The sequence below is a fragment of the Hetaerina americana genome, unplaced genomic scaffold (assembly GCF_022747635.1).
Source record: "Hetaerina americana unplaced genomic scaffold, ioHetAmer1.1.p SCAF_5, whole genome shotgun sequence".
Lineage (NCBI taxonomy): Eukaryota > Metazoa > Arthropoda > Insecta > Odonata > Calopterygidae > Hetaerina > Hetaerina americana.
The window spans coordinates 65,150,647-65,177,801 of NW_027287095.1; the positions used below are offsets into that span (position 1 = coordinate 65,150,647).

The following is a 27,155-nucleotide window of genomic DNA, read 5'->3' on the forward strand; positions in this document are numbered from 1 at the left end:
TATATATATATATATATATATATATATATATATATTTATATATATATATTTATATATATATATATAAATATATATATATATATATATATATATATATATATATATATATATATATATATATATATATATATATATTTATATATATATATATATATTTATATATACTCTGTATTTTCTTCCTCATCATTTTTTATATTACTATTCATAAAATTTCTGAGTTGAGCTGAGTGAAAGTAAAAAATTGTTTTGATCCAACTTCATTAGAAATTTTATATAAATTGAAGGTAAGAGCAGTTATTGACCAAATGTCAATGGACTTCACATGCTTTTTAGTGCAGAAAACTGTGGTAAATCCTATCAAATTTGAAACCATTATGTGATCCTGTGACTTGCAAATACAGCATTTACCTTGAAATTTTCCCCAAGTTATGGACCCCATAGAGTTTTTGTTTATTTCAAAGTAATGTATATAAATAATGCATTCATTACACTTTTGCTATTAATTTCTCATTAAAAACTTCCAGTGTCCCCAAAATGTAACTTTTATAATATGCACTATAACTAATATCAACATCAAATGTTACTATAATTTAGTAATTTTATTTGAGAAATTAAATATAAAAGCTTAAATATTTGTTATAATACAAATGGATGCACCATTCCAACAATAACTATCTTGACCTTTTATGAGTTTGTGTTTATGCTCACTGTCCATTAGGCTGTTGATTTACCACCTCAATGGAAGGCTCCTTCCACAAGGAGAGGAAACAAAGCTAGACCATTCTGAATATGGAACTTATCATCCAAGTGTGGATAGTGGGGTTACAAAAAAACATTAAAAACTTTACAAAGACAGTTGCTCACCCCTTTTCAAAGATTATTTGGGATACCAACAGAATAGCTTCTAAATGCTTTCAGGGATTTTGTATGTTACCAATTTTATATTAAGGATCTCCTATGCTCTTTCCTGGAGCTAAGAAGTAGAAGGGAAAGGGAGTACTACAAAATTTGTATTATAAACAGTATCGGGAAAAATTTTGGAAAACTATATTATTTCAGATATTGCCACAATGCTTCAAAATTCTTCAAAGTACATCCCTTTAGTGTCTACACATTTTTTGCCCGCTGCTTTTCAATGACTCGAAGGCTCCCTGGTTGGCAGATTCAGTAAGGTCCTTAAGGATACACATGCAATCTTGTTTGGCCCTTAGGGTCCCATGGTAGTTTCCTTTGAGGGAGGATTTTGGGAATAGGAAATAGTCCGCTAGTGCCAAGTTGGGACTGTAAGGGGCTCGGGTAATTGTTGTGATGCTGTTTTTTGTCAGGTATCGGTTATCTTTGAGCCTCAAGTGCTCACGACCCTTGGGATGAGTTTAGAGTAGATCTTTTGCATCACCAAATTTTCAGTGACAATGGTGTGCACTGTCATCTTATCAATACCAATACGATCTGTGATCATAACCAATGATATGAATTCAGCACTTCACGTACATGTTGCACGTTGTCATCAGTTCTTGACGTTAATGGCCATCCAGTGCTAGGCCAATCCTCCACACACTCTCAGTCATCTTTGAAGAGCTTGTGGCACTTAAAAACTGCAGTTGGTGACGTGCTTTCATCCTTGAACACTTAGTAAAACATACCCAATGTCTCTGTACCAGATTTCCCCAGTCCAACACAAAATTTGATTGCATGCCATTGTTCAATCGTTTTCTGCACTTCGTGTTGTCACCGACTCACTCAACAGGGGTATACTGAAAACATGATCTAAACGGAATGACTGCTTGAAGGCACTTGGCGCATATAGAAGGTTGGACCCACCACCACTGAGCCTGCGTGCTGCTACGTACAGTCACGTCAGGAAAAAATTGTTCATGATACTTTCTATCCATACCATGTACACTGACCTTTGTCTGAAGCTTGATGTTTCTCTGTTTTCTGTCAATGAATGGTCTAATGAATGTTCACTTATCAGAAGAACTAAAGGGGTATACGCTGTGCATTTTACAGTAAAAAAATAAATGTGGCATGTATTTTAAACACACTGTAGTTGTGTTTTTATTTTTGGTATACTCTGAAGGCGGGAGCCATATTGTAATATAATCTCAATCCACAAAAATCCATATCCATTCTATAAAACTTATATATTCATGGTGGAATTCCAGCCATTTAACAATTTCGTATGTGTAATCATCGAAGCTGTAACTACAGAAGATAGCCAGCTATTTTCATGTGGCTTTGGTGAAGAAAATAGCTCTTTATGAACATATTTTTCTTTACTTTCAATGTTAACCTTTCGTTATATTAGTTTTAATGGTGATATCATGCTTAAGTTGTGTTAATTTCATGAGAAACTTATTCTTTTACAAAGTAATTGGAGTCATCGGTAAGAACTAGTGGCTGAAGAGTTTTGAACCTCAAATGGTGGAAAATGTATTTTTCTAAAGAGGATGTAATAATATTGGTTTGGAGAAATGCTAAAAGACATACATACCATATTCCATGTTAGAAAATGTTAAAAGTAAGAAAGAACAAGTGTGTATTCAACTGATGTTTTACTTCTAATGCAGCTGCTCAAGAAGCAAATGACCTATCAGCCCCACTTCAATGCAATTGAGCATAAAAGAAACCGAAAACTGAGAAAAGACACAGTTTCAGGTTTAACTTTGTGGTATTCCTTCATTATGAGGGTAAAAAGAAACTTAACATTTCCACCAAAAGGATTTAATATTTCACGATCATGGTTTCGATGCAGCGCATCATCATCAGGTAACATACATCAACATTTTTCAACTTGTATAGTCGGTCTCGTAGAGGGGAGTAAGGGAGCCTTAAATAGTCAGCCTTCCCCAAGATTCCACTGCAGGACACCAGAGAGATGTCAAGACAGCTGTGGCCAGATGTGAAGTGTTGTCAAAGCGGAGTGATATTATCAAACTTGTACAAATGAATCCCAAATTGCCCAGATTTTTTGGTCTCCCAAAAATTCACAAAAGTGATATCCCTATCCGACCAGTGATATCTAGTGTCTCTGCACCAGGACACCTACTTGCTCATAAGTTGCTTCTGCCCATTCATGATGGGCAGAAGTGATTAATATAAAAGACAGAGATGAAAAAGGAATTGAGCCAGAGCTGAGTCAAGAGTGAACTTGACAAATGAATTGAAGGGATTCCATGATCTTAGGAAGTTGCCCTTTTATAAATATGCAAATTATAAGTGTTTGTTCAGTCTTATGAGTTCACGAAGAGGCTTAATTTTCGAGGGAATGGAAAAATGTGCAGAAAACCAAATGCTTAGAAGAGCATAAAGAAATATGAAAAGGTAAGAATAAAGTTTCTTAAATGAATGATTTATGTAATGTTTCCATGCTAGTATAATGGGTATATGTTTGTTTTAAAAAGCTATATATTTGTATAGAGTGGTATTAAACAAATCAACAAACTAATCCATGTTCCCACATTTGATTTTGAAACACTAATACTGCTCCCTCTCTCCAGCACCTCCTTATAATGGTCAATTTGTAATCCCCTATAGGTGGTCGTCAAGAAGGTTTCCAGTGCACCAGCATGATAGTTGTTAGGAACCAGCCAACACCCAGCTTTGATAAGTTTAGACCAATGGTGATTATGAACAGAAATCCACTCAGATGTCTCCAAGTTGCCTTAAAAGAGGAGGTCCAGGAAAATCCAGGTATCGAGTGGCTCTATACTCCCTTTTAGGTAACATTTTCATCTCTTAAGTAATGGTATAATAATAGTCGTTGGCTTCTCTTAGTTAGGCAACCCTCTTGCAGAAGGCCCGGAATAAGGCCAAACAATGGGCAGACCACTGACATAGGCCTGGTCTGTCCATAGGAAGTTCCTTCATCATCTGGTCCATAAACAGGTACCCGGGAATCTATTTCAGCTTTGCAGGTAGAATTTACTTTCTCTTAAAAAATTTTATGACCGCCTGGATCCCCAAAATTAAAGTAGTTGCACACCAATTTTTGTAAAAATTTTTTGCAATCAATGATTCGATAACAGCAAACTATCAAACTTAATACCCCCTCTGTCATGACCGGGTACCCACTAAGGTCATTATGTATGAAAGCCAGGTTTATGCACACTAAAGAGACCGTTTATCAAAGTGCTAATGTAACTTGACTTTCGAATAAATAATCAAAAATATTGTTTGTAATTTCCTTCATTTAAGCAATTTTTATTATAAACAATAGTAAAGATAGTAGGTAGAGAAACGTTCCATTTTTTCCATTTTAGTTATTTTTTCTTTTATTTATAATAGCACAGTTCCACACAAAAAATAGTATTTAATTATTATAAATAACAAACATTTAATTATTTTGCACACTCCTCACATGTTGTGATTGTAATACAATGTTTATCATAAACAGGGAACTCACCGAACATGACTTTCGAGTATTGTGATGTTATTGAATTGAAAGTTTGATTATGGACTTCAACATCCCACTGCCGGTCAATACCCCCTTCATCCACTTTTCCTGCCTCCATAGGATTGCTCCCAACAAACCCCTCTCTTCGCCCACCATACCAAGTACTTCCTCATTTGTTTTCTTCTCTGTCCATTTCACCTTCTCCATTCTTCTCCACACCCACATTTCAAAAGCCTCCAATCTACATCTATCCTCCTGCTTCAATGACCACGTTTCCGCTCCGTACATAGATACGCTCCATATCAAAGTTTTTACGAGTCTTTTCTTAACATCCTTACTCAAAGTCCCTGTCATCAACTCCCTCCTCCTCTTTGCCTAGCGCAATTCTTCTCCTTATGTCCCTACTACTTTGACCGTGTTGGTCCAAAACACTACCGAGATACGTAAACTGTTCTACCTGCTCTAGTTTTTGCCCTCCTATTTTAATGTTAAGCTTGGCCTTTTTCTTTCTAGAAAATCGCATAACCTTTGTTTTAATAATATTGATTCTCATCCAATACCTGTCGCACTGAATTTCCAATTCACTCAGCAATGATTGCAGCCTCTTGGCTGACTGACAAACTAAAGCTTGGTCATCAGCAAACCTAACTGATTTTACGAATTCCCCGCCCACTTTCATTCCTACCTCCAGTTCTTCCCATGCCTCTTTGATCATTTCCTCCACATATACGTTGGACAGCACCGGTGATAACACACAACCCTGCCATACACGTCTGCCTAACACTGCCCATCCTGACTCCCCGTTTCCCACCCGCACCTGAGCAGTCTGAGACATGTACAGGTTGCAGATTAGCCTCCTTTCCCTCCAATCTATTCCTATTTTCTGCAATATACTCATTAGTTTTTCCCAATTCACTCTATCAAACGCTTTTTCGAAATCTAAGAAACAGGCAAATACCTCCTGGTTGTGTTCTATATTCCTCTCGATTAATAATCTCATTACTGCAATGGCATCACGCGTACCTTTCCCCTTCCTAAACCCAAACTGATCATCCCATAAGTAATCATTTGCCCTTCTCTCTTTTGTTTATGATCCTGTGAACAACTTTAGCTGCGTGGGATATCAAACTAATTGTCCTATAGTCCTCACATGACGTGGCCTTTACCTTTTTCGGAATAGGAACTAAAACTGATCTCACAAAGTCTACCGGCCAGATTCCCTCCTCATAAATACTACTGATCAGCCCATATAGCCTCTTCCTCCCACACTTTCCCAAGCATTTTAAAAGTTCCACGGGAATGTTATCTACCCCCACGGCCTTATTTAGTTTCATCTCCCTTAATGCCCTTTCTATCTCATTGTCTAGTATGCCTGGACCTAAGATGTCTTCCTCTACGTCAGTTTCTTTTTCAATGTCTAACTTTGTTGGTCTGAGTTCTTTACTATACAGTTCTTCTATATACTCCTTCCATCTCTCTTGGATCTTTCCTGCGTCAACTATTACCTTACCCACCTTATCTCTAACTGTTAGCATAGCTCTTCCTTTCTTACTTCCCGATAACGATTTAACTTTGCTGTACAGCGCACCGATTTCGCCCTTCCTCTGCAGACTTTCCATATCCTCGCACTGCGTCTTCCACCATGCTTCTTTTGCTTTATTTGTTGCCCCCCTCAATTTATTGTTCAATTCTTTGTACTTCATTTTGCCTAATTCTGTATTTATATTCTTCCATTTTCGCCGCTCATCCATCTTTGTAATCATCTCATCCGTGATCCAAGGTTTCCTAGTCCTTTTAGCGTTAACGGTTCCAATAGTGTCTTTTGCGGCTTTAGACAACCCTTCCTTGATCACTTCCCATTTTTCTTCGATAGTACTAAGCCCTTTACCATCCTCCATGATTTTCTCTACCGCCTGTTTGTATTCCTTCCTTTTCAACCCATTTAATGCTTCTACATTCCATTTTCTAACTCGCCACCCCTGCCTTATCTTTTTGAAACGTACGCTACATTTCATAACAACTAAATTTGTGGTCAGAGTCCGCATCTGCTCCCAGGAAGCTGTGGGAATTTATCACACTGTTCCTAAACCTGTGTCGAACCAGGATATAATCTAGCTGATATCTTCCTGAGTCACCTGGCATTTTCCATGTATACCTGCGTCTTTTGTGGTGTCTAAACCAAATGTTGTTGATGACTAACCCCTGTCTCCTGCAGAACTCAACTGCTTTCTCCCCACGGTCATTCCTCGTGCCTAAACCGTAGTCCCCCACCTCATCACCATCTCTTCCTTCGCCTACCGTCGCATTCCAATCCCCCATCACTATCAAATGTTTCCGTGCAGGAACACACGCGATCATGTCCTCTAACTGATCGTATATCCTATCGACCTCTTCTTCCTTATGGTTGCTCGGTGGCATGTATACCTGAATAATAACTAAGTTCGTCGGTTCTGCTTTTATCTCCACTAGTAGTATTCTATCCGTTACCTGCTCTATGTTGACTACGCTTCTTCCTACCTCTTCATTTAATACTATGGCAACCTCTCGTTGGCTCTCGTCCTCACTGCTGTATATTATTCTATACTTATCACTCCAGTAATCCCCGCTATCTTTCCATCTCACCTCGCATAGACCTAAAATATCTATATTTCCCCTTTCCATCTCTCGCTTAACATTTTCCAATTTCCCTGTCCTCATCATTGTCCTAACATTCCACGTTCCTATTCTAACTAATTTGGTCTTCTTCTCCTGCGTATTATGTCCTGCTGCTGCTGGTTTTCCCTTGCAATGGTTTCGTGGGATGACGACCTCGGAAGCCTTGCCTCCCCCGCTGCCGGGCACGACACACGGCCGATTGGGCCGAGCCCCGTGGTTGCCAGGACTCAAAATATCTCTATTGTCCATCACATTGTTCTTGGGAATGATAATTGAGGTGGTTTCCCGTTGCCTTCCTCATTAGTGTTTTTAACGTGACACCATCACTTACTGGCCGCCCCACTGGGGTCAGACGCCATTGCAGCCGCCTCACTGAGGAACAGACGCATATATATATATATATATATATACGAGGGTCATCCGGAAAGTAGTACCCGTTCGTGAAATAAAGACACAAAAGTAAATATTAACAAACATAAAAAATTTTATTTGAAAGAGGATACTTTAAACTACTTCTCAACATAATCTCCAAGCAAATTAAGGCATTTGTCATAACGTGTGACAAGTTTCTGTATTCCTGCTGCATAGTCCTTCGCCGCCAGCTCATTGAGATACGCGAGGGACCCATCTTGCACAAATTTTTGCATAATGCAGATGGTGTTTAACAATTTCATGAACAATTGTTCGAGAAACATTGGGAAAATGCTCACAGATGTCATCAATTGTGACGCGCCGATCGTTCCTCACGAATTCGTCAACTGAGCTCACCAGTTGGTCTGTAATGACAGACGGTCTCCCCGAACGCTCATCGTCGTGTGTGTTCCCCCTCACCATGTTGAAGTTGCGACACCACCGCCGAACAGACGACTCGTCCATTACATTGTCTCCATACACCTCCTTTAATTGGCGATGAATATCACATGGGCGAACGTTTCTTGCATTGAGGAATTTAATCACTGCCCTCACTTCACAACTGGCGGCGTTCTCAATTTTTTTAAACATTGTAAACAATCACAGAAACAACACAGGCAATGCTAGCGTCACGCAACTTGGCTCAGAGAAGGCAGACAAGCCACTGAAGCTATCTGACCTCGTCCAGCGGCTACTCGCGTCGTCAGCACTTCATGCGGCACGAACGGGTACTACTTTCCGGATGACCCTCGTATATATATATATATATATTTATATATGTGGGTGTTGTGGCAGTCAAGGGTTAGAGCATTAGACTACTGACTGGAAGGCTCAGCCGCACCCAAGCTATTTGATTTTTTCGGTACCAGATCTTCCTGGGAAACCATCACTGGCACAGGGAAAGGAACTGCCCCCATCATGTGTAAATTTCACACGCCATCATGCTTAGTACTGGGTGAACTCTGCAATCACCTACCAAACCATATAAACATATATATAAACCATAAACCCATCAACCCGAAGGTCGGTTTAGTAGGTGATGGTAGAGTTCACCCTGTGCTAAGCCCTATACGGCATGTGAAATTCACACATCAGGGTAGGGGGGCCAGTTCCTTTCCCTGTGAAGGTTATGGAATCGCAGGAAGATCTGATACCCGAAAAATATACAAATATATCTATATATATATATATATATATATATATATATATATATATATATATATACTATATATATATATATGTACATATATCCCTCCCCGAACTACAACCTTAACGCGGTGGAAGGGCTTGCACGTCCCGATGACCCCTAGACCTTTGCTGGTGAGAGTAATAATAATTGCTCCTGGTAGGGTCACCCATGCCAGATAGGTCGAAGGTTAGGAGCCAGATGGAAGGTAGCCCTCATAGCGTCTGTTCCTCAGTGAGGCAGCTTCAATGGCGTCTGACCCCAGTGCGGTGGCCAGTAAGTGATGGTGTCACGTTAAAACCACTATTGAGGATGGCAACGGCGAACTACCTCAATTATCATTCCCAAGATTAACATGATGGACAATCCAGAGATTTTGAGTCCTGGCAACTACGGGGCTCGGCCCAATCGGCCGTGTGTCGTGCCCGGCAGCGGGGGAGGCAAGGCTTCCGCGGTCGTCATCGCACGAAACCCTTGCAAGGGAAAACCAGCAGCAGCAGGACAGAATACGCAGGAGAAGAAGACCAAATTAGTTAGAATAGGAACGTGGAATGTTAGGACAATGATGAGGACAGGAAAATTGGAGAATGTTAAGCCAGAGATTGAAAGGGAAAAAATAGATATTTTAGGTCTATGCGAGGTGAGATGGAAGGATAGCGGGGATTACTGGAGTGATAATTATATAATAATGTACAGCGGCGGGGTATATGTAAATATTTGGCCAGGAGCTGTCTGACTACGATCGCGCCATGGCACGGCGCGTTGTCATGATGAAGCATCCAGCAGTTTGCGATGGCCGGTCGGACTCTTTTCACGCGTTCTCGGAGGCGGGTGAGCACGTGGTGAGGGTCTGCAATTTCTTCACTTGTTAAGCGTCGGTCTGTGTTCAGCAGTGTCCTCACTCTGTCCACATTCGTGTCGGTTCTTGCCGTCGACGGCCGTCCGGAGCGATGGTCGTCTTCAACGAGCTCCCTACCCTCTTTAAACTACTTGTGCCACTCAAATACTGTGGAACGGCTTTGGGCAGTGTCCCCATAAGCCTGCTTGATCATATCGAGGGTCTCAGTTGCCGTCTTCCCGAGTTTCGCACAAGACTTCACGGAATAACGTTGCTCTAAATTCAGATTCATTTTGTTTTTCGACGCGGACAAAAAACTTGCTCCACTAAAAACGGTGTCCTCACTCAACGATAGCCCGCAGGCGACTGAGGTTGGTGTCGGTCTGTTGGTAAGAGCCCCCTCCACCTTACCCTGCCAGGCAGACCCCCCATCCACCGCTCCGTTCGCGCCAGAGAAAATCAGTCCTACCACTTTTGGATGCGACCCTGAATATATATATATAAGAATTCGGTATATTGGGATAATTAAGGCCATAAATCCATGGATTTTTTTTGTCCTTCAAAGATAATTAAAAACACTTTCAAACCTGTTATATGTTTTTATTCAAATGTAAAACATGAAATGTACAACAATAGTTCCCAATAAAATAGAGAAATATATTAGACATTTATATCTAATTTTCCAATCTTTACTGAACAGGATTTGATAGAACAGTTCTTAATCCAACCAAAAAAAGTAGAATTTGACATTATTCTTGATGTTTAGGCTATGCAATCACTTGATTTCTGCATCGCAGAAAAAATGTGCCATTTTGAAGGCGTTTATCATTTTATTAATGTTTTTGTGTAATAATATATTTTTTTAATACTAGTGCACTGGATTTGAAGGGACCTGTTAGACTATTGGATAGAGGTTTCCGATCAGAAGGCCGAAGTTCAAATCCATGTACCCTTAGGTCAACCAAAGGGTGTCATTTTTTTACCACCATATCTTCCTGGGTAATACAAGGAAGAAAAAGGAAAGTAACTATTTGATTAAATGTGTATTTGAAAGCGAGCCTATATTCCAATATATTCATATCTTTCGTTTAAAACCATGATTGTTGATGAACTGTGTCATCTTCCAGTTTATGACTTGTTTCTGAACTTACCTGTGTACTGTTAAGCACCCAAATAGTCATTTGAGCATGGAGGTATTGCGGGATTTGGGGCTAAAGAAGGTTTATATTCAAGGAAAATAGATAAAAAAATTGGTGATTCATGGAAATAGGTTATTTCCGAGTGATATGGGTATTGAAGGTGAAGCATTGTGGTGGGTGCGTGTGTATTTATATATGTATGTAAGTATATATATATATATATATATATATATATATATATATATATATATATATATATATATATATATATTTGTGTGTGTGTATATATATGCGCACATACATACATACATATATAAATAAACACACACAAGAGAATAAGAAATAAAAAACATAGAATCGTTGAATGGGTCTTTATAAAGACACCCATTCAATAATTCTATTTTTTTTCTTCTTTCTTTCGACGGTATCAAATGTTCTAGGATTATTCGAGTTAGGTTAAACCTATTTGATACCTTTAAAAAAGCAACAGTTTACGAAGAACTAAGAAACTCATAAATTGTTAGAATGCTTGGAATTCACAAATTTGTTTATCGGAAACGGATCATTCCTCTCCTTGTCTACCCGTATCCTTAGCATTGGGGGCTTGAAATGACCTTACATGTCGACCGGTGTGTTGAACGAATGCTACACTGTTCTCCGAGGCGAACAACCTACTAGCCTTCCTGATCCAATTTAAATCCTTATTGGTGAGGTTTCCCTCGGAGGTTGTCATTCGTTATGGTGAGTTCTTCATCGAGCCGGCTTGCCTCTGTTTACAAGTTCGATAAATCTGGAGGTCTATCCATTCGTTTGATCGATGGTATCCCAAAGCGCACTGTGTCGTTACACTTCCTACGAGTTTCACTGCGTTAGCTTTGCTTCGGAGGGAAGCCAATGACATGTTTTTATATGTGCAAGGTCATTTATTCCGCGAATTTCACAAGTCCATAATTGGGATCCGGCGTCACTAATCACCTTCACTGCGGGAGAGAAGAAATAAGAAGTGTGCATCCAAAAGAAATAACCTCAGAACTAAATGTCCCATTTATGGAATTTCACTATAACGTAAAAATGGAACACCAATCAGTAACGTTCTAGCTCAAGTTTTCATCGAACCTTTTGTTTCGTAGTCAGCTTAGTTTTACTATTTGTACAACTTTCATATTATTTGTGATAAACAGTAGTGTTCTCCGAACCATCAAGACCATCGATAGCTTCCTTACGAAGAAAGTGCAAGTTGGTGATGACGCATAACGGAATAAAAGTATATACTCCAAGTTATCCCATCGAATTTCAAGCGCCGAAAACAAATTAATTGAAAGGTTTGTCTAAGTGGAAGAAAAAATGGCCTACGAAAACATGGAAATTATTGTCGTATTGGATGCATTTCACGGTATTCAAATCCGTATTTTCATTTTGAAAATATGGTTTCTGTAACTCGGTGTCGAAGTTTTTTCAGACAGATGGGTGGCTAACAACTTCTCAACCACAATCAGTGTTCAATCTATCTGTGTGTAACATTCACCTCCCACTTTTTGCCTAAGAGTCTTCGCAATATGCCATAACAGGCAATTTCGCTAGTTGAGTTGTGGCCCAAATTTTGGTTGTGGAGGCCACCTGACTGTTTCTGAAGACCGTTATCGTAATCAAAAAAATTGAATCGATTAGTATCAGTGTCAAAATGAATTCTCACTCACAAATCGGGAGGACAAACATTTTGGGGGACTAATTCTTCAACCAGTACCACGAATAAGTTATAACAGACGCCGTGGAAGGAGAACCTCGTCTTGAAGAATCACATCCGCTGCTTCAGTAAAGTCCAGCGATCCCCGTAACCTCCACCGATCCAAGATATTCCGTGTTCGCTGAATTATCAACCGACGAGGTGCCACTAGAGGAAAGAATTTAGGCCATTCCTTCCTCTCTTTTCTTTCTTCCATTTCCGAGGGCTTGGTGTGGATGATGATGATGATCGTGTAAGAAAAAATAATCAAGAGTCAGTAATAAACTCTGGCTGGAAATGATTTTTCCTAGTCTTTTCATTGGTTGCCTTAAAATATTTGTGGGGATTGGGGAACAGTGCAGTGGTGATACAGATTGGGACATATTGTGAAAGAATACTACCGATATTTTCGAACAAGATACCATATGCGTCATTTAGAATCAAAAGACCCGAAGAAATCAGTTCTCGGGCCACTATTCCAAATGCGATCACCCTTTTGCTAATCTAAAGATGAAAACGCAATAATGTAATATATATATATATATATATATATATATATATATATATATATATATATATATATATATATATACATACATATACATATATAAAATCGAGTAAACGAGATATTACGGTAAATATATGTATGAGCGTGAAAAAGATGATACAGCTTTCAGAGGTCAATAAATATGCCCCAGGTGTACCTACCTCTTCCCATCACCATTTTTTCCAGCCGCAGTAGAGGGGCCTCGAACACGATTGTAAACAAAAACGCCAAAATGAAAGTATAGGTTGTATCCGCAACGACGTCACTGAACTGCAAAAGCAAACAGCAGACAATTAAAAACTCATTAGGCGTTACCCATAAAATAGCGACGCATACGTATCTAGCGGGAGTAAATGATATAAATAACTATGAACTATAGTTAGTCTAAGCAGAATTCTTTCATTTGTCCCCTGTAGTTACTGATGATTTTACTTTTCCTGCATCTCGCTTCACTTATTCATTTGGAATAGAAAATGAAATAAGCTCAAAATTCGAAGGATAGAAATCTCTTTAATTATAATTAAAAGGTGTTTCATATTCTAATGAATAAATGGATGAATTGATTTATTCTAATGAATGAATTAATCGTATTCTTTTTCTGAGGTAGAATCAATCAATGTTGTTGATCTATGGTCAACCTGAAAATTAAGCTATTAAAATATAAGCCTTCCTAATAAAAGAGAAAGATTTGATACCAAAAATACGGAACGGTAGGTTATTGCATTGTAAATTCTATTACTCATAAATGAGTTACTTAAATTACAATAGTAGAATCATGGCATCATCGTCGAAGCACCAAAAATTTTCCTACTTTAATGTAAAAAAATGAATTAATTATCCATGTAATTGCTATATGGAATTACATATGTGTCGCGTGTGCGTAGGTTGAATTGTCTTGTTTAAAGCAAATCTAGCACTATTTCCGAAAAACGAACGAAGGAAATGCAAAACTGTACAATCATTTTAGTATATTAGGGATGATTTGTTTTCGTGTTAACCGTGGATAACCTGTTGCACGAGGATGTAATTACGCAGATATTTTCCAGAAAAGAAAAAAAAATGTGTGCTTGACCTTTAGTCTGTAATGAGGTACTTAAAAATTCCGTGGCATTCCTTGCGTAGTTCCTGGCGTGCGAAAATTCATCGAATTGGGTTAGGTCTCACGAACTTACGAGCAGGTACATAGAAGCGGTTTCCGGAACTCTCCTGGTGTTGACGCTGTAAATTTGGACTCCTGCGTGGATTAAGAAGGCTGAATAGGTGATACGGCTCAGTGGAACAATCGTACCCCATCTCAGTACTTTCGTGAAAGGATCTGAAAAGGCAGGCATGGAGAGATATTTTCAGGACAGCAAACACTGTTGCCGCTGTGAAAAAGAGTATATGGATAGAGGTATCTAGGCAATACTAAGGCAATAGGCAATACTAAGCAATACTAGCGGAATATATGACATTTGGAAAAGATACTTCAAATCCAAGATGGATTGTAGTAAGACAGTTAACGAAATAGTTGAATACATCGTCTCGTTGTTACAACTGCAGTGATAATATACGTAACTGCTCTGCGTAATGATCAAGATAATAATTTTCAGAAAAAACGAAGATATGTCTGCCAGAATTTTGTATCGCACTTTAGAGGACTATTTTAAGGAGGATGTTGCCGAATTCAAATGGGACCGATTTACAAGATATTGTTGTCCCCCCTGAAGGATATTTGATACACGTATGTTCTTGAAATAATATTGGAGTGGACTCCATAAAAAGGGGTTAATTTCTCACCTCACGAAATCAAAAAAATGGATTTTCTGTAATGGAGCAGAAGTTGAAAATCGAGAATAGGCTATTCCGTCATATTTTATTTAGCTATGTTTGGCTATTCTGTTCGAAAGAGGAAGGACAATATTCCTTTTTGTCTAGAAGGATAATCAGCCGCCCATTCTTACTCTGTGTGACCAAAGATTACTGAGGGAGTGTTGTAATTAAATAAATTCATAAAGAACAGGTTTGATACTTCCCAGTGCGTTTTCAGTTTTCCATTCAGGGGGAAATGAAGGTGCTACATAGAACTAAGCTTGATACTCATAGGACAGGTTCATTGAATAGATGCTGTGCATGAAAATAAAGGACATATTTAATGAATATATGATATGCAATGGTCCATTCGTGGGAAGTTATGATGCAGGTATTTTAATATATTTTGCTGTAAAGAAATCTAGTTCTGCTTACTAACATACAGTAAATATATTTCCATTTTGCGTTATTATCCAAATATGCAAGAATTTGATATTTGAAGGACATGCTCGATCGGAAATTTCATTTTTTCCCAGTAGTCGCCCTAGGTACATCTGGCTGACACTGTAACATCTATGCACGTTGTATCAATAGTAAATCCAGCCCGCATGCTTATTTTATGTAGAAGATTAAATTTCATTGACAATATTGTTAGATTTGGTATATTTCATTCTTGCTTAAATAATTATTCGAAAGTTAAATTCTTGACCGAAGATAATTAAGTGTGTATAGCGTGGAGTGTTAAGAATTCTTTACGCTTCATTAAGTGTAATCTGGAAAAACGAAAAATTGAGTGAAATGAAGCCTAAGTTAGAAATAATGATAATTTTTGGTCGTTTTTAACATTTACTGTGGCAAGTGTGCTTGGAATGGCAGTTTACAATTGTTTTTCTTTCATTGTTAGAATTTTGGATAAAGGGTAATTTTTTTATTGTCTTCGACGTTAGCAGGCAAAAAAGCTCTAAGATTCTGATACCGCGTCTGGATTAATGTGACTTTTCATCGCTTTTCAGAGATTGCTTCTCCAACAGATTACTGGAATTTAGATATTAAAGAATAATAAAGGATAAAGGCAAACTTACAGCTGCTGTCCGTGGCCTCTGCAAAGATTAAAATCCCCATTCCTACCGACCAAAGAAGCCTGTGGATTGGATTGAATAAGGCTGCCGTCAGAGCATAATGCTGATAATTAGGATTCAGGAAAACTGTAGAACCAACTACGGCTGCCAATGTAGAAACCAAGGTAAGCAGTAGAAGCGGTGGCTTCAACTTCTGTAAAAAATATTCAGATTGGTATATGTTTACAGTCACAGGAGCGGAATGGAAAGCGTTGACATGGTGCCAAATAAAAGAAGCCTTGAATTTACTGATGATTTTATCGCATTAAGCTTGAAATTCTTTCCTTGTATCGTGTATGTGGGCACTTTTCATCAGTTTTCAATTGTGATCTGCATAACATCCTTTATTAAACGTACCTTAGGAGTTTTGATGTTCATTTTAAGCGCGTCGTGAACGATATATCCAATCGTCATTCCTAGGAAATACGGAAGGGCTCTCATGTAACTTTGGATGTAGGAGTTCTGGAATGTGGGGTTTTCCCGTAGGTTCAAGAGGGTCCTTGAAAAAATTTTAAAAAAATCATTACACACAAAAATATCACACTGCAATAATGAAGCTGAAATGAATCTGGGGCATACTACCTTGATCAAAAAGTTCCCGGAATAACCACCGTGTGGCGCTCCCATCGTTCCGATTTGAGTTCTGTTTTTTTTGTTAAATTGGTACATCTGTTGTTGATATTCCCTTTAAATCTTAGTGTCATAACTTGACATTTGCAAAAGTTACGTAGCCAAGAGTACATCTATCTCTGTGTGTGTTGGCGATTTTTTACAATTGCAGAAATGGATTTAAATTTGCAGCAACGAACTTGTATTAAATTTTGCGCAAAAAACGGATTTAGTGGCGCACGGACGTTGGAAATGTTGGAAAAGTGTTTCGGCAACGATTCTCTAAAAAAAACGGTCGTTTACCAGTGGCACGAGCGGTTCAGAAGTGGTCGTGAGTCAATCGAAGATGATGAACGCAGTGGCAGACCATCGACTTCGAAAGTCGGTGAAAAAATTGATAAAGTAAAAGAAATGTTGGTCAATAACCGCAAATTAACCATCAGAGAAATAGCGGAGGACTTGAACATTGCCTATGGATCCGCCCAAGACATTGTGGTTAATGATTTGGGTTTCCGTCGTGTAGCAGCAAAGTTGGTGCCAAAAGACCTCAATTTCATGCAAAAAAGAGACCGTGTTGACGTCGCAAAAGACATGATTTGCGAGGCTGAATCCGATCCCACATTCATCAAAAGGATCATTACTGGAGACGAGACGTGGGTTTATGAGTACGACACGCAATCCAGACATCAGGCAAGTGAATGGCGTTCACCAAATGAGCCGAGACCAAAAAAACCACGTCGTTTTCAGTCAAAAAAGAAGGCAATGCTGACGGTTTTCATGGATTACAACGGTGTAGTGCATCGAATGCGAATTTTTGCCAGAAGGCCAGACAGTAAACAAAGAGTATTATTTGGGCGTTATGAGACGTTTGCGTGAAGCAATTCGCCGAAAGAGACCAAAAATGTGGGCAGAAAACTCGTGGATTTTGCACCATGATAACGCACCGTCGCACAGTGCTATCATTATTCGTAATTTTTTGACGAAAAATGCAACAAATACCATCCAACAGCCACCGAATTCACCTGATTTGGCTCCCTGTGACTTCTTTCTGTTCAATCGAGTTAAAAAACCATTACGGGGAACGCGTTTTAGCAGCCGAGAGGAAGTAATGGAAAAATCGCAGGAAGCACTGATGGACATACCGAAAACCGACCGTAACTTTTGCAAATGTCAAGTTATGACACTAAGATTTAAAGGGAATATCAACAACAGATGTACCAATTTAACAAAAAAAACAGAACTCAAATCGGAACGATGGGAGCGCCACACGGTGGTTATTCCGGGAACTTTTTGATCAAGGTAGTATGTCCTTATATTTTAATAGAACCTAAATAGGCAAATATCAGAATCCCTTTAAATGAATTATCATTAAGGCGGATATATTGTTCATACACATCTTAGAGACCGTCGATATACGAGGTATACGAAGGAGACCATGATCACAGTTATCAACCAGGAAGTTGGTTTCAAAGATCAAGATGTATGCTAGATACAAGTAGTAGTTTTAGGGGAGGCGTCCGACAGCTAAGGTCATTTGCGACATTAGGGATGGATGGGAAAGGAGGAAGGGTGGAGAGAAACCCGGCGACGGTATAAGCCTACTCTAAACGAAAGGCGCCAAATTTCACGCCCCATCCAACGTAAGGTGTACCTACTCAAAGTGCTCTCCACGAAGTACCTCTAGTAGGTATCGGGATACCACTGAAAAATATCTGCCGTTTCAAGGATTCAAACCCAGGCCCTCTCGGTGGGAAGCCAGTACATTTGCCACCGCACCATCCCGATCCCCTATGCATCTAGATATCCCACAATATTAATTGTGGACCAGCGGCATTTTGGGTAGTGCCACCCTGATACGATATATCCCCTGCTGACTCGAATTCAAATCTCGACTGTCGAGTCACGACCTCCATACGCAGCTTGCCAGTTGCGAAGAACCATTTACCTTCACACTTACTTGAAATAAACGAGTAGAATAGGGTCGAGTTCCTCGAAGTATGTCACCGCGACCGCGACGAACGCCGACAAGACAGTGATTCCTCCGAGTACGCTCTTGCCTATCTTAGGCTTTCTGTGGATGAGGAAAGTGATGGGGACGCCAATCGCGAAGAGATGCATATCCACCGCAATATACCAAGACTGGATCATGCACTGAAAAGAAATACCCAATATTTTAATTCCTAAGAATAAACAAACTGACCCAGAGGTTGAATTTATGGGTAGTTATTGTGGAGCTTCTCTCGTACCATAAGACTTATAAGGCGTGTGAAAATCACACATCAGGGTAGAAGGAGCCAGTTCCTTTCCTTGTGCCACCTTAGGTTTCCCATGGAGATTTGATACCCGAAAAATTATTTTGCTTGGGTTAAGCTGTAGGTGCCCTGAGGCATCACCCAAAATCCAACTCGGAGTAGTGACCGATTGTGCTACTCAGTGCAGTTCCTAATTCGTAATTCGCAAGTTTCCTCTCCCGTTTTAATTCTCGTTTTATGTGTCAAGGAAAAATGAATACAGTAAAATTATTTTGAGAAGGAGACGAATTATTTTAAAATACTTGAACTGTCAGTGGTGCATCATGGGAATATTTAGCGGACATACGATACGTACTTGTATTTAAGTGATTTCCTTTCCGAAAGGTCTAGAATACACCATACATGTGCATTGTGAAAATATGGGTTTAAAAAGCAAATTTTGTTTCCCACAATATCTATTCCACATTTCAACTTCTTATTTAAAATATTTTCACCAAATATTTTTAAGGAGGGTACGCTATTACTGCGAAAGAAACATGTAATCATATTAACCACTGAAGATTTAGACGATTGGAGGCACCTAAACTCGACCACTCTCCTATTTCTTGCTTTGCCGGTGAAAGGATTAGCGCTTCCTGATTTCGTGCCTTCGATATTTGGTCTCGGTAATTTTTTTACGCAGAACCATTTTTTTCTGTTTTGTGGTTGGAATTATATTAATTGTGGCAAATAATACACCTATAATTTAAACCCGTACAATAATAACGAAATAAGACTAATACGATAAATATAAACTAAAATTCACCATGTATATATAAAAATACATTGACTTATGAAAGGCAGACAATTTACAAAAAATGAATAATTATGAAATTATTTGAACATTCTAAAGAGAAAAGTAGGCATTGACTTCTAGTAAATATCTGCTCTTATTGAATTTTGCATCCATTCCTAAGTTTTCATCGAGTAAAACTGCTTGCTAATATTTAGGTTTATTTGATTAAACCCTGGGACTACATTAACGAAGCTGAACGTGCAGAAATTTTGCAAGATTGAACAGGAGAAACAAGGCGGTCCTCGTGATGGATCTAAAATATTTTTTTTGCCATCCGACTCGGTATATACAATAATTCAGTTTCGTTCCCGACAAAGCTGATCATTATAAGATAACATTATATCGAATACGCTCCAGTTTAATTTATGCGAAATTGCTAATTTATTTGATGTTATATTTCTACGATTATTACATGTGTACTCGTATATACACATTCAAACACGAAAATATGGCGGACAAAATACAGTCACATAGATTCCGCCTTCCCCACCTCTACTGTCCGTCTTTTATGTGCTCCTATCCCTTTCCCTTATATCTATATCCATGTGAATAAATATATGTATGTTATATAAATATTTATTTTATTTAAAAAAATATTTATATATATAAACATATATATATATATAAATTATTTATATATATATGTATATATATATATATATATATATATATATATATATATATATATATATATATGTATGTATGTGCATTTATACACACACAGAGTAATACATAATTAATGCTAACATTAATTGCGTATTAATGGAAATATTTTCTCTTACGTCCTCATATGCTAACAGCAATTATCACTCGTTTTCTAAAATGGGCTCTTTTTACGAAATGCTTACGACTCGACAGCTGGCATCCGCACTCCACTCACCATGCGTTCCGGGTTCACCAAAGTGTTGATGAAGAGAAGATTGGTCCACCAGTTCTCCGCGCAGTATTCGCTCTCTTGGCCGACGTTTTTTTTCCATGTGGGTCCATCTCCCACCAACGGGAATATGGTCGCGTAGAATGCCACCGCAAGCATGTAGAGGGGGATGAGTCTGTGCCACCAAATACCGAGAGTAAATTTTTAACTTCTATAAAGTCATAGTGCACGTATACAGTTTATTTCGAGTTGTTAGTTGGGGGAAAAGAGTTATCTTGTAATAGTAAAGAAGAGAAAGCTACTTGTACAATGTTATTCTACAGTCATGGAGTGTGTGATTATTAAAACCTCTTACAAACTAATTTACAGCATATCCTAGTATAGAGAGCGTGAGGTGTTATCCAATCACTGATTGCCTCCTTTTATTCAGATTTCACGTTAACGTTTTAGGTAACAATATATATCATACATAATTCATAATTGTTGCTGTAACTACAATTACTGGCGTGGGATTCACATTACAGAGTTCGTAATTCCATTTTTTAAACTACAAATGAATATTAACACACGATTAACGCCCCATTTTAAAGCTCAGTTTTAACTCAGTGAAACTCCTATATTTAAAGAATGAATCATAGTCCAACCCTTATTTGCTTTGTTTTTAACTTCAGATGTGTCTTTCTATCTTCTCTAAGATAGCAAGCGTCTTACTCTGACCCCCCTCCTCTCTTCCGCAACAGTTATTTCTTCGGGAATACGAAGCACTGATTTTTTCTCCGTGATTGAAATGAAGAATTTTCTTCGATTTCATTGATCACTCTCTCGATGTAAAAATGGAATAAGATTAGTAAAAGTACACATCCTTGCCTTACTCTTTCTTTATTCTTTGCTGCTGCTTTCAGATTTAATTTCTGCAATTACTAGCTTTGATCCGCAGGTTTGTGGATTACACTTCTGTTTTCGTAAGACGTGCTTACGTTCTTCCGATGTTAATGCATTTGATTCAATATGCCAAATGCGAACACGTTCTACTTCCAGACCAAAAATTGGCCTATCTCCTGCCACTTCTATTTCCGATGCCAAGTTGTTCTTCACCGTTGTAGTATGTAGTAGTAGTAGTAGTTATTAGGGAAGGAAATCAACCGCCGAGTTCATTTGTGCCATTAGGGTTAGGTATGTATTTTCGTGGGGGTAGGATTTTTAGGAAATGGGGAAGAGGTGTTGAGAGAAACCCGGTGACGACATTAGCCTACATTTAACGATAGGCGGAAAGAGGTCAAAAATTTGAATGTCCTTTCCGACGGACGGTGCTCTTAGTGCTCTCCATATAGCACCCCAAGTAGGAATCAGGATGCCTCTGAAAAAATCTGCCACCCTAGAACCCGGACCCTCGGGGTGAAAAGCAAATCCATTAGCCATCCGATTGCCATCCCCGCGAGCGCCCACAAGGCCGGAAGAAAAACAGCGTGTTCTCGCATTTTTCATACATCTATTTCATTTAATTATGAATGATGAAAGGGAGTTACCACGGAATTGGACGAAATAGGAATGTACATTTTTGAAATGGTTCATCTTATTTTGGTATTCTGTAAAATATTCCTTACCCCACTTTTAGAATACATTAATTCATGGCATACCGTAGAGTAATCACCCACTTGCATATTTCAGTCGTCGCTGGGAACAGAATTTGGCTGCTCTTGGCGTAAAAATCCAATATCCAGCCAACGCACTAAACAAATTCCTCACGCCACACACTTATGTACAGCTATGTTATTCGGTATGCACTTAAAGTTACGTTGACGACCCTATTTGCTTTGGCCTTCCCAAAACCCAACACCAAGGCAGCACATTGTGGGAATTTTTGTGATTACTTAATGAGTATTTTCCGACCTTTTATTCGCACTTGATCCTTGCCTGACTACTGGATTAATGTAAACAGTACACACGGAGGGTACTCCGGTCCGCCAGAAGTGAAGTGCTTGCTTAATTTCTTCCGCGTGCGACTATTAGGGGCAATATTTTAATCAATGATTTACAGAAGTAATTACACCAACACTCCACAACATTATAAATTAACCCTCTGTTGAACCTTAGAAATCGGTGTACGAAGATTAAAACGATGGATAGTTTCCTATTTCTCTCCAACTCGCCGAGCAGAAGGACGACTAAGAGGCAGCCACTGATGATTAGGAAAGTATCGACCACTACTGTCCCTCCCATCAGCATCAGGGTGTCCAGGCGATGGTAGAGCTGTGAAATAAACAATTCGCCATATTTAAATCAATGGAATGTGATGGCTTGAGCTTAACTAAAAATCAGGGGAAACATTTCTGATGTCGTTTAATCATGCCTTTGCTGGTCAGCATGACTCAAATATTACAATGCAGTCAAAGTAAAAGAATGCCGTAAACCTCTATATATTGTGTGATTATACAATAATCCGTCAGTTTTCTGAAGGTTTGCTGAAAATAGTTTTTTTGTTGGATCGTTTCTGTGTCGCTTCAGAACTATAAATACCGAATGAAGAACTTCGGCAGTTTAAAAATAAATTAATTTAGTTAATTATTTCCATGCACAAAAAGTGTTCTTCATTTTTTAGGTAATACTAATTGTAATTATTAATATAAGCATTTATCTGCGTTTTTGTTCAATCTCTGTTATGAGAATGGTACGTTGGGTGACTGGTGTCACATGTTAAATTAATGGAATTTCCTGAGGCATGAATAGATAATAAAAAAGGAGAATCTCAGTCTACGGGGTAAGAACGACCAAAAATTGATGAGGCTAGAGCAAGTGTGACAAAGAATTTTATAAGCTCTTGGATACCTCATTTTGATGAGGATACTCTAAACGTTTACTGAGCCTATTTATGAACCGATTTACCAAGAGTGCAAGTCTAGTATTACTACAGTTTTTCTTGAGTTGATTGGTTATTATTAGAATGGTAACGTTTGAATTACGAGGAAGATATATTCGCAGCCCGATATTTGAGAGACTGAATCCCTTCGAATTAGTATGTTCAATACTCACGGTTTCCACGTATTCAGGGTTTGACAGCGAGGACGACGTATTGAATATAAAACGATGCCCAAATATGATGAGGAAAAGGGTCATCACTTTAATGCCATTGACGAATGCGAAAGGTTCCGTTTTATCTGGCCTCGAAGTCAGTCTGCGAATATTTGTGATTGCGCTGAAGCATCTCAATATTTTCATCACAATTCCTGAAGGATGAAGAAAAATTGATATCAAAATTCAAAATAAAGTAATATGCGATTTCAGGGCTTAAAATAGGAGTCTCTGTAAAAGTACCACTTAAATTTTCCTCTGAATGTGACAATTGGTGGACATTAGGAACTTCAGGAGTATTCGTGGGAGAATTTGTCACTTAACAACAAGTACTTCGATTATACTAAAATTTTAAGGTGGGATTTGGCTAATGACGGACGATTATAACACGCACGTAAATGCATCTTTAATTTCGTTAAAATATTTTAACCGTAGTCGTTATTTTTCTTGTGAAACTATTCTTTATTTGGCCATGTCTCTTTACAGTAGATCCGAAATGTTCTACTTTCAGTGAAAAAGTTGAGATGAATTTAAGTAGAGAGACAAAATTGTGAATAAATTCAACTCTATTCGCTTTGTTGAATCACTTATTTGTGAAGAAATTCTCTCAACACAAAAAACATTTTGTGATTCATGATTATTCTCTTTTTTCACCACATGCCCAAAAAGCATAAACTCTCTTTCTGGAAAAAAAAGGAATTGATCCGGTCATAAATTCTTCTTTCAATCAATAAAGCCTCTCACCTCTTTGGCGCAAAATGCTCTGGTCCTTCTCTATTATTTCGTAAAGTTCCAGGAGGGATGACACAATCACGATAGCCACAAAAATGACAATGATGATGCTATAAAAGAAAATACTTTTAGTTAGTCCTTGCTTTAATATTTTTATTTCATTATCAAATGAATAGGTCTTCGAAATGAAATAAAATTATTGAATTTGTTATTCCACACACTTTATTTAAAACACGACTCAGGTTTCGAAGTTGAACATCATCATCAGGTCTGATGATGACGTTCAACGTTGAAATCTGGGTCGTGTTTTAAATAATTTGTGTTGAATTACAAAGTCAATAATTTCATTTCATTTCATTATGTTATATTAAGTCCATAAAGTTACGCCGGAGACAATTCATTTTTTTGAACAGGTCTTCATTTGAGAATGAGGATTCGTCAAATTGTAAATTGAGGAGAACCGAGATTAGTTTTATATTGATCAGCAGACGTAGCAACAAGTGCCACGGGATATAACACCTGCGGCGCTTTATGCAATGCAAAACTCCTAAAATAACAAAAAATATTTCACCAACTTTACCTGTAATTCTGATGTATTTTGAATGAAATCTAACATTAAATTAATATTTTTCAATCATAACTATTGCAATTTGTAAAGATAACTTTGGCAAGACAAGGTAAAAATCAAGATCGGTGTCCTTTCCTAGTCCGATCAGATTAGTATTGTACATTCTCAAATGGGAGAGGCTGAAACTATTCATCGGTTAGTGCGTCAATTATGAATATGGCTAATGAGGAAGAAAGTTAAAATAGAAATATAATAATATTTAAACTTTTTCAAATTCAAGCTGTTGTCCCAAAGACTCTGAAAGTTCAATCAAAAATTTTAGTCTGTACTCCGGAGTGTGCAAAAAGTGGAGCTGTGACACAGTGAGTTAAATTTGACGAGTACTGCTTTCTGAAAAATTCTTTCTAAAAAACCGTTTTCGCTGTGAAACGATATCGTCAAATATGCAAGGAAGTTTTGCTGCTCAGTGAGATATAATTACGGCTTCGGTTGAATTAGGCGTAGTGGAAAATTTGATATGGGATGTGAGAAGTTTGATAAGAAAGAGTGAAGAGAACCAAGAGACCAAATATCTTATTTCGCTCTTGCTTTCCAGCTGATGATTTCCCCATAGTATCACCCATTACCATATACTTATGTCTATAGTTTTAACCCCATCTTTTATAAAAATTCCTTATTTATTTGAGGAAAATGTTTCACAGTGAAGCCAGAAAAATTAGATAGTATGTATTAAAGAGAATTGGTCGAATGTGTAAGTTTTGACAGTTGCTACAAATGCTGCGCATGAAATTTTACGTACATTATTCAATATTTTTTCTTGGAGTCACTTGATCAGTGATTTATAACACTAGGAGTGTACTTTTGAGTAGCAAGCAACGTGATTATTTTTTCATCGACCACCCCTTTTTGGAAAAAAATTTCTAAAAAATATTATAGGTTTAAACTTAACTTCCTTCAAAATATCTCAAATTTCAACCAGTTTACTTTAAGACACACGGATCAATGATCGGACGAGAGAGATATGATCCATCCCATTTCGCGAAAATATGCCACGATGCCATCGAGCTGCCGATAGAGGGTTCCACGTGTTAGTGCGAAAGGCCAAGGTTCCTCCTGAGGACTTTAAGGAAGGTCACTTTCTCACCACAAGGCGATTCCTCCGGAGAATGAATCAGGATCGCTGTTCTCATCCCCTCTCGGCATGGTGGTGCACATGGACGAGGACAAGCGAACCGAGTATGAGGGTTTCCTGGTGTCGTCCGACGAGTTCCCGATCGCCAAGGAGGAGGCGAAGGGCCTCAGGGCGACCGTCAAATAGTCCTGGACTTCGACCGCTGTGCACGAATCGGGTACGCACACGCCCCAGTGCAGGTGAGTCCGAGGGAGGGCCGATGGGTCCATCTGGGCCTCCTTCAGAAACGGGTGGAAATGAAGAGGAAATTACATCGAGGGCCTGGCAAGGGTCCAGGTTTCCTCCCGACTTTGCAACTCCACGAGCAAGTCAACGACTAGCTCGTGGAGCTGCATTGGAGCCACATAACAATCGCACGAGAGAGGGTTTAGAGCAGATATTTCCTCCGCCAAATTTTATACGAATACCAATAGGTTAGAAGCGAGGTCGAGGGTGTGATTGTTAATAACAAAAGAGATAAGTAGCACGAAAAACTAGCGACTCGGAAAATGGGGAAAAACCACAGTAATAAACCCTAAGTTTGGTTTGATATGCAGAGCTCTCCCTCTAGTGAGCCCTGTTCGATGTGTACATTTCAAACATGTTATGGGGACCACTTCCTTCCCATACGCCACCTGTGGTTTCCCAGAAAGATCTGGCACCCTAAAGATAACGCAGCTTGCGTGAAGCTGGGGGGGGGGGCGTAGGCGTCAACCGAAATCGCATACAGACCCTCCGGTCAGTAGCTGAGCGCTTCTCTGGACTGCCAATGTGGGAACAATGTTAAAAATTCTAAACAGTCTGAAGACGCAGCGGAAATTTTAATCATAAGGATGGGTACTATGCTAAACTTAAAAACAGTAAAGATAAGAGCTGCTACAGTGAGGCATTTCTAGTGATTGTGTGGGCTTTCCATAAGTTACATTGTGTGTAGGAACACCACAAGTTAAGTTGCGTAAGAATCGGCTCGGACGAAATGTTTCGCTGAAACTTAGCCTGTATGACACGGTCTTTACGAAAATTTTCGTAGATCACTTAATGAATTAAATGGAGTTCGCAGTGGCCCATTCTACCGTGAGCACTGATCTCTTCAATATGCGATATTTGACAACGACGGAAGATTTTTAAACATGAAACGCACGCTTCAAAAATTCCATAATAGACACTAAGCTTTGATCTAGAACTCACCCGCTCAAGGACATGTCCGCAAATCAGTGTGAAGTAACGGTCACGTAACTCTC

General features: G+C 38.6%; 1 protein-coding gene and 1 long non-coding RNA gene across 2 annotated transcripts in view; both read right to left on the minus strand.

Moving 5' to 3' along the window:
- Positions 1-11,711: 11,711 nt before the first annotated feature.
- Positions 11,712-14,204, minus strand: LOC139694209 (uncharacterized). The gene is made up of 3 exons (XR_011702099.1): positions 14,068-14,204; positions 13,057-13,165; positions 11,712-12,574 (listed from the first exon to the last, which is right to left on the minus strand). It is a non-coding gene; the product is annotated as an uncharacterized lncRNA (long non-coding RNA).
- A 1,244-nt stretch (positions 14,205-15,448) lies between these two features.
- Positions 15,449-27,155, minus strand: part of LOC139694089 (nose resistant to fluoxetine protein 6-like) — a 31,464-nt gene continuing 19,757 nt past the window's right edge. Inside the window, exons 4-12 of the mRNA XM_071592515.1 lie at positions 25,888-26,153; positions 24,188-24,285; positions 23,405-23,598; positions 22,452-22,624; positions 20,381-20,549; positions 18,371-18,564; positions 16,162-16,303; positions 15,769-15,958; positions 15,449-15,459 (exon numbers count right to left, since the gene is read on the minus strand). Of these exons, the coding sequence (XP_071448616.1) occupies positions 15,449-15,459; positions 15,769-15,958; positions 16,162-16,303; positions 18,371-18,564; positions 20,381-20,549; positions 22,452-22,624; positions 23,405-23,598; positions 24,188-24,285; positions 25,888-26,153 (1,437 nt within the window). The remainder of the gene's footprint in view (positions 15,460-15,768; positions 15,959-16,161; positions 16,304-18,370; positions 18,565-20,380; positions 20,550-22,451; positions 22,625-23,404; positions 23,599-24,187; positions 24,286-25,887; positions 26,154-27,155) is intronic.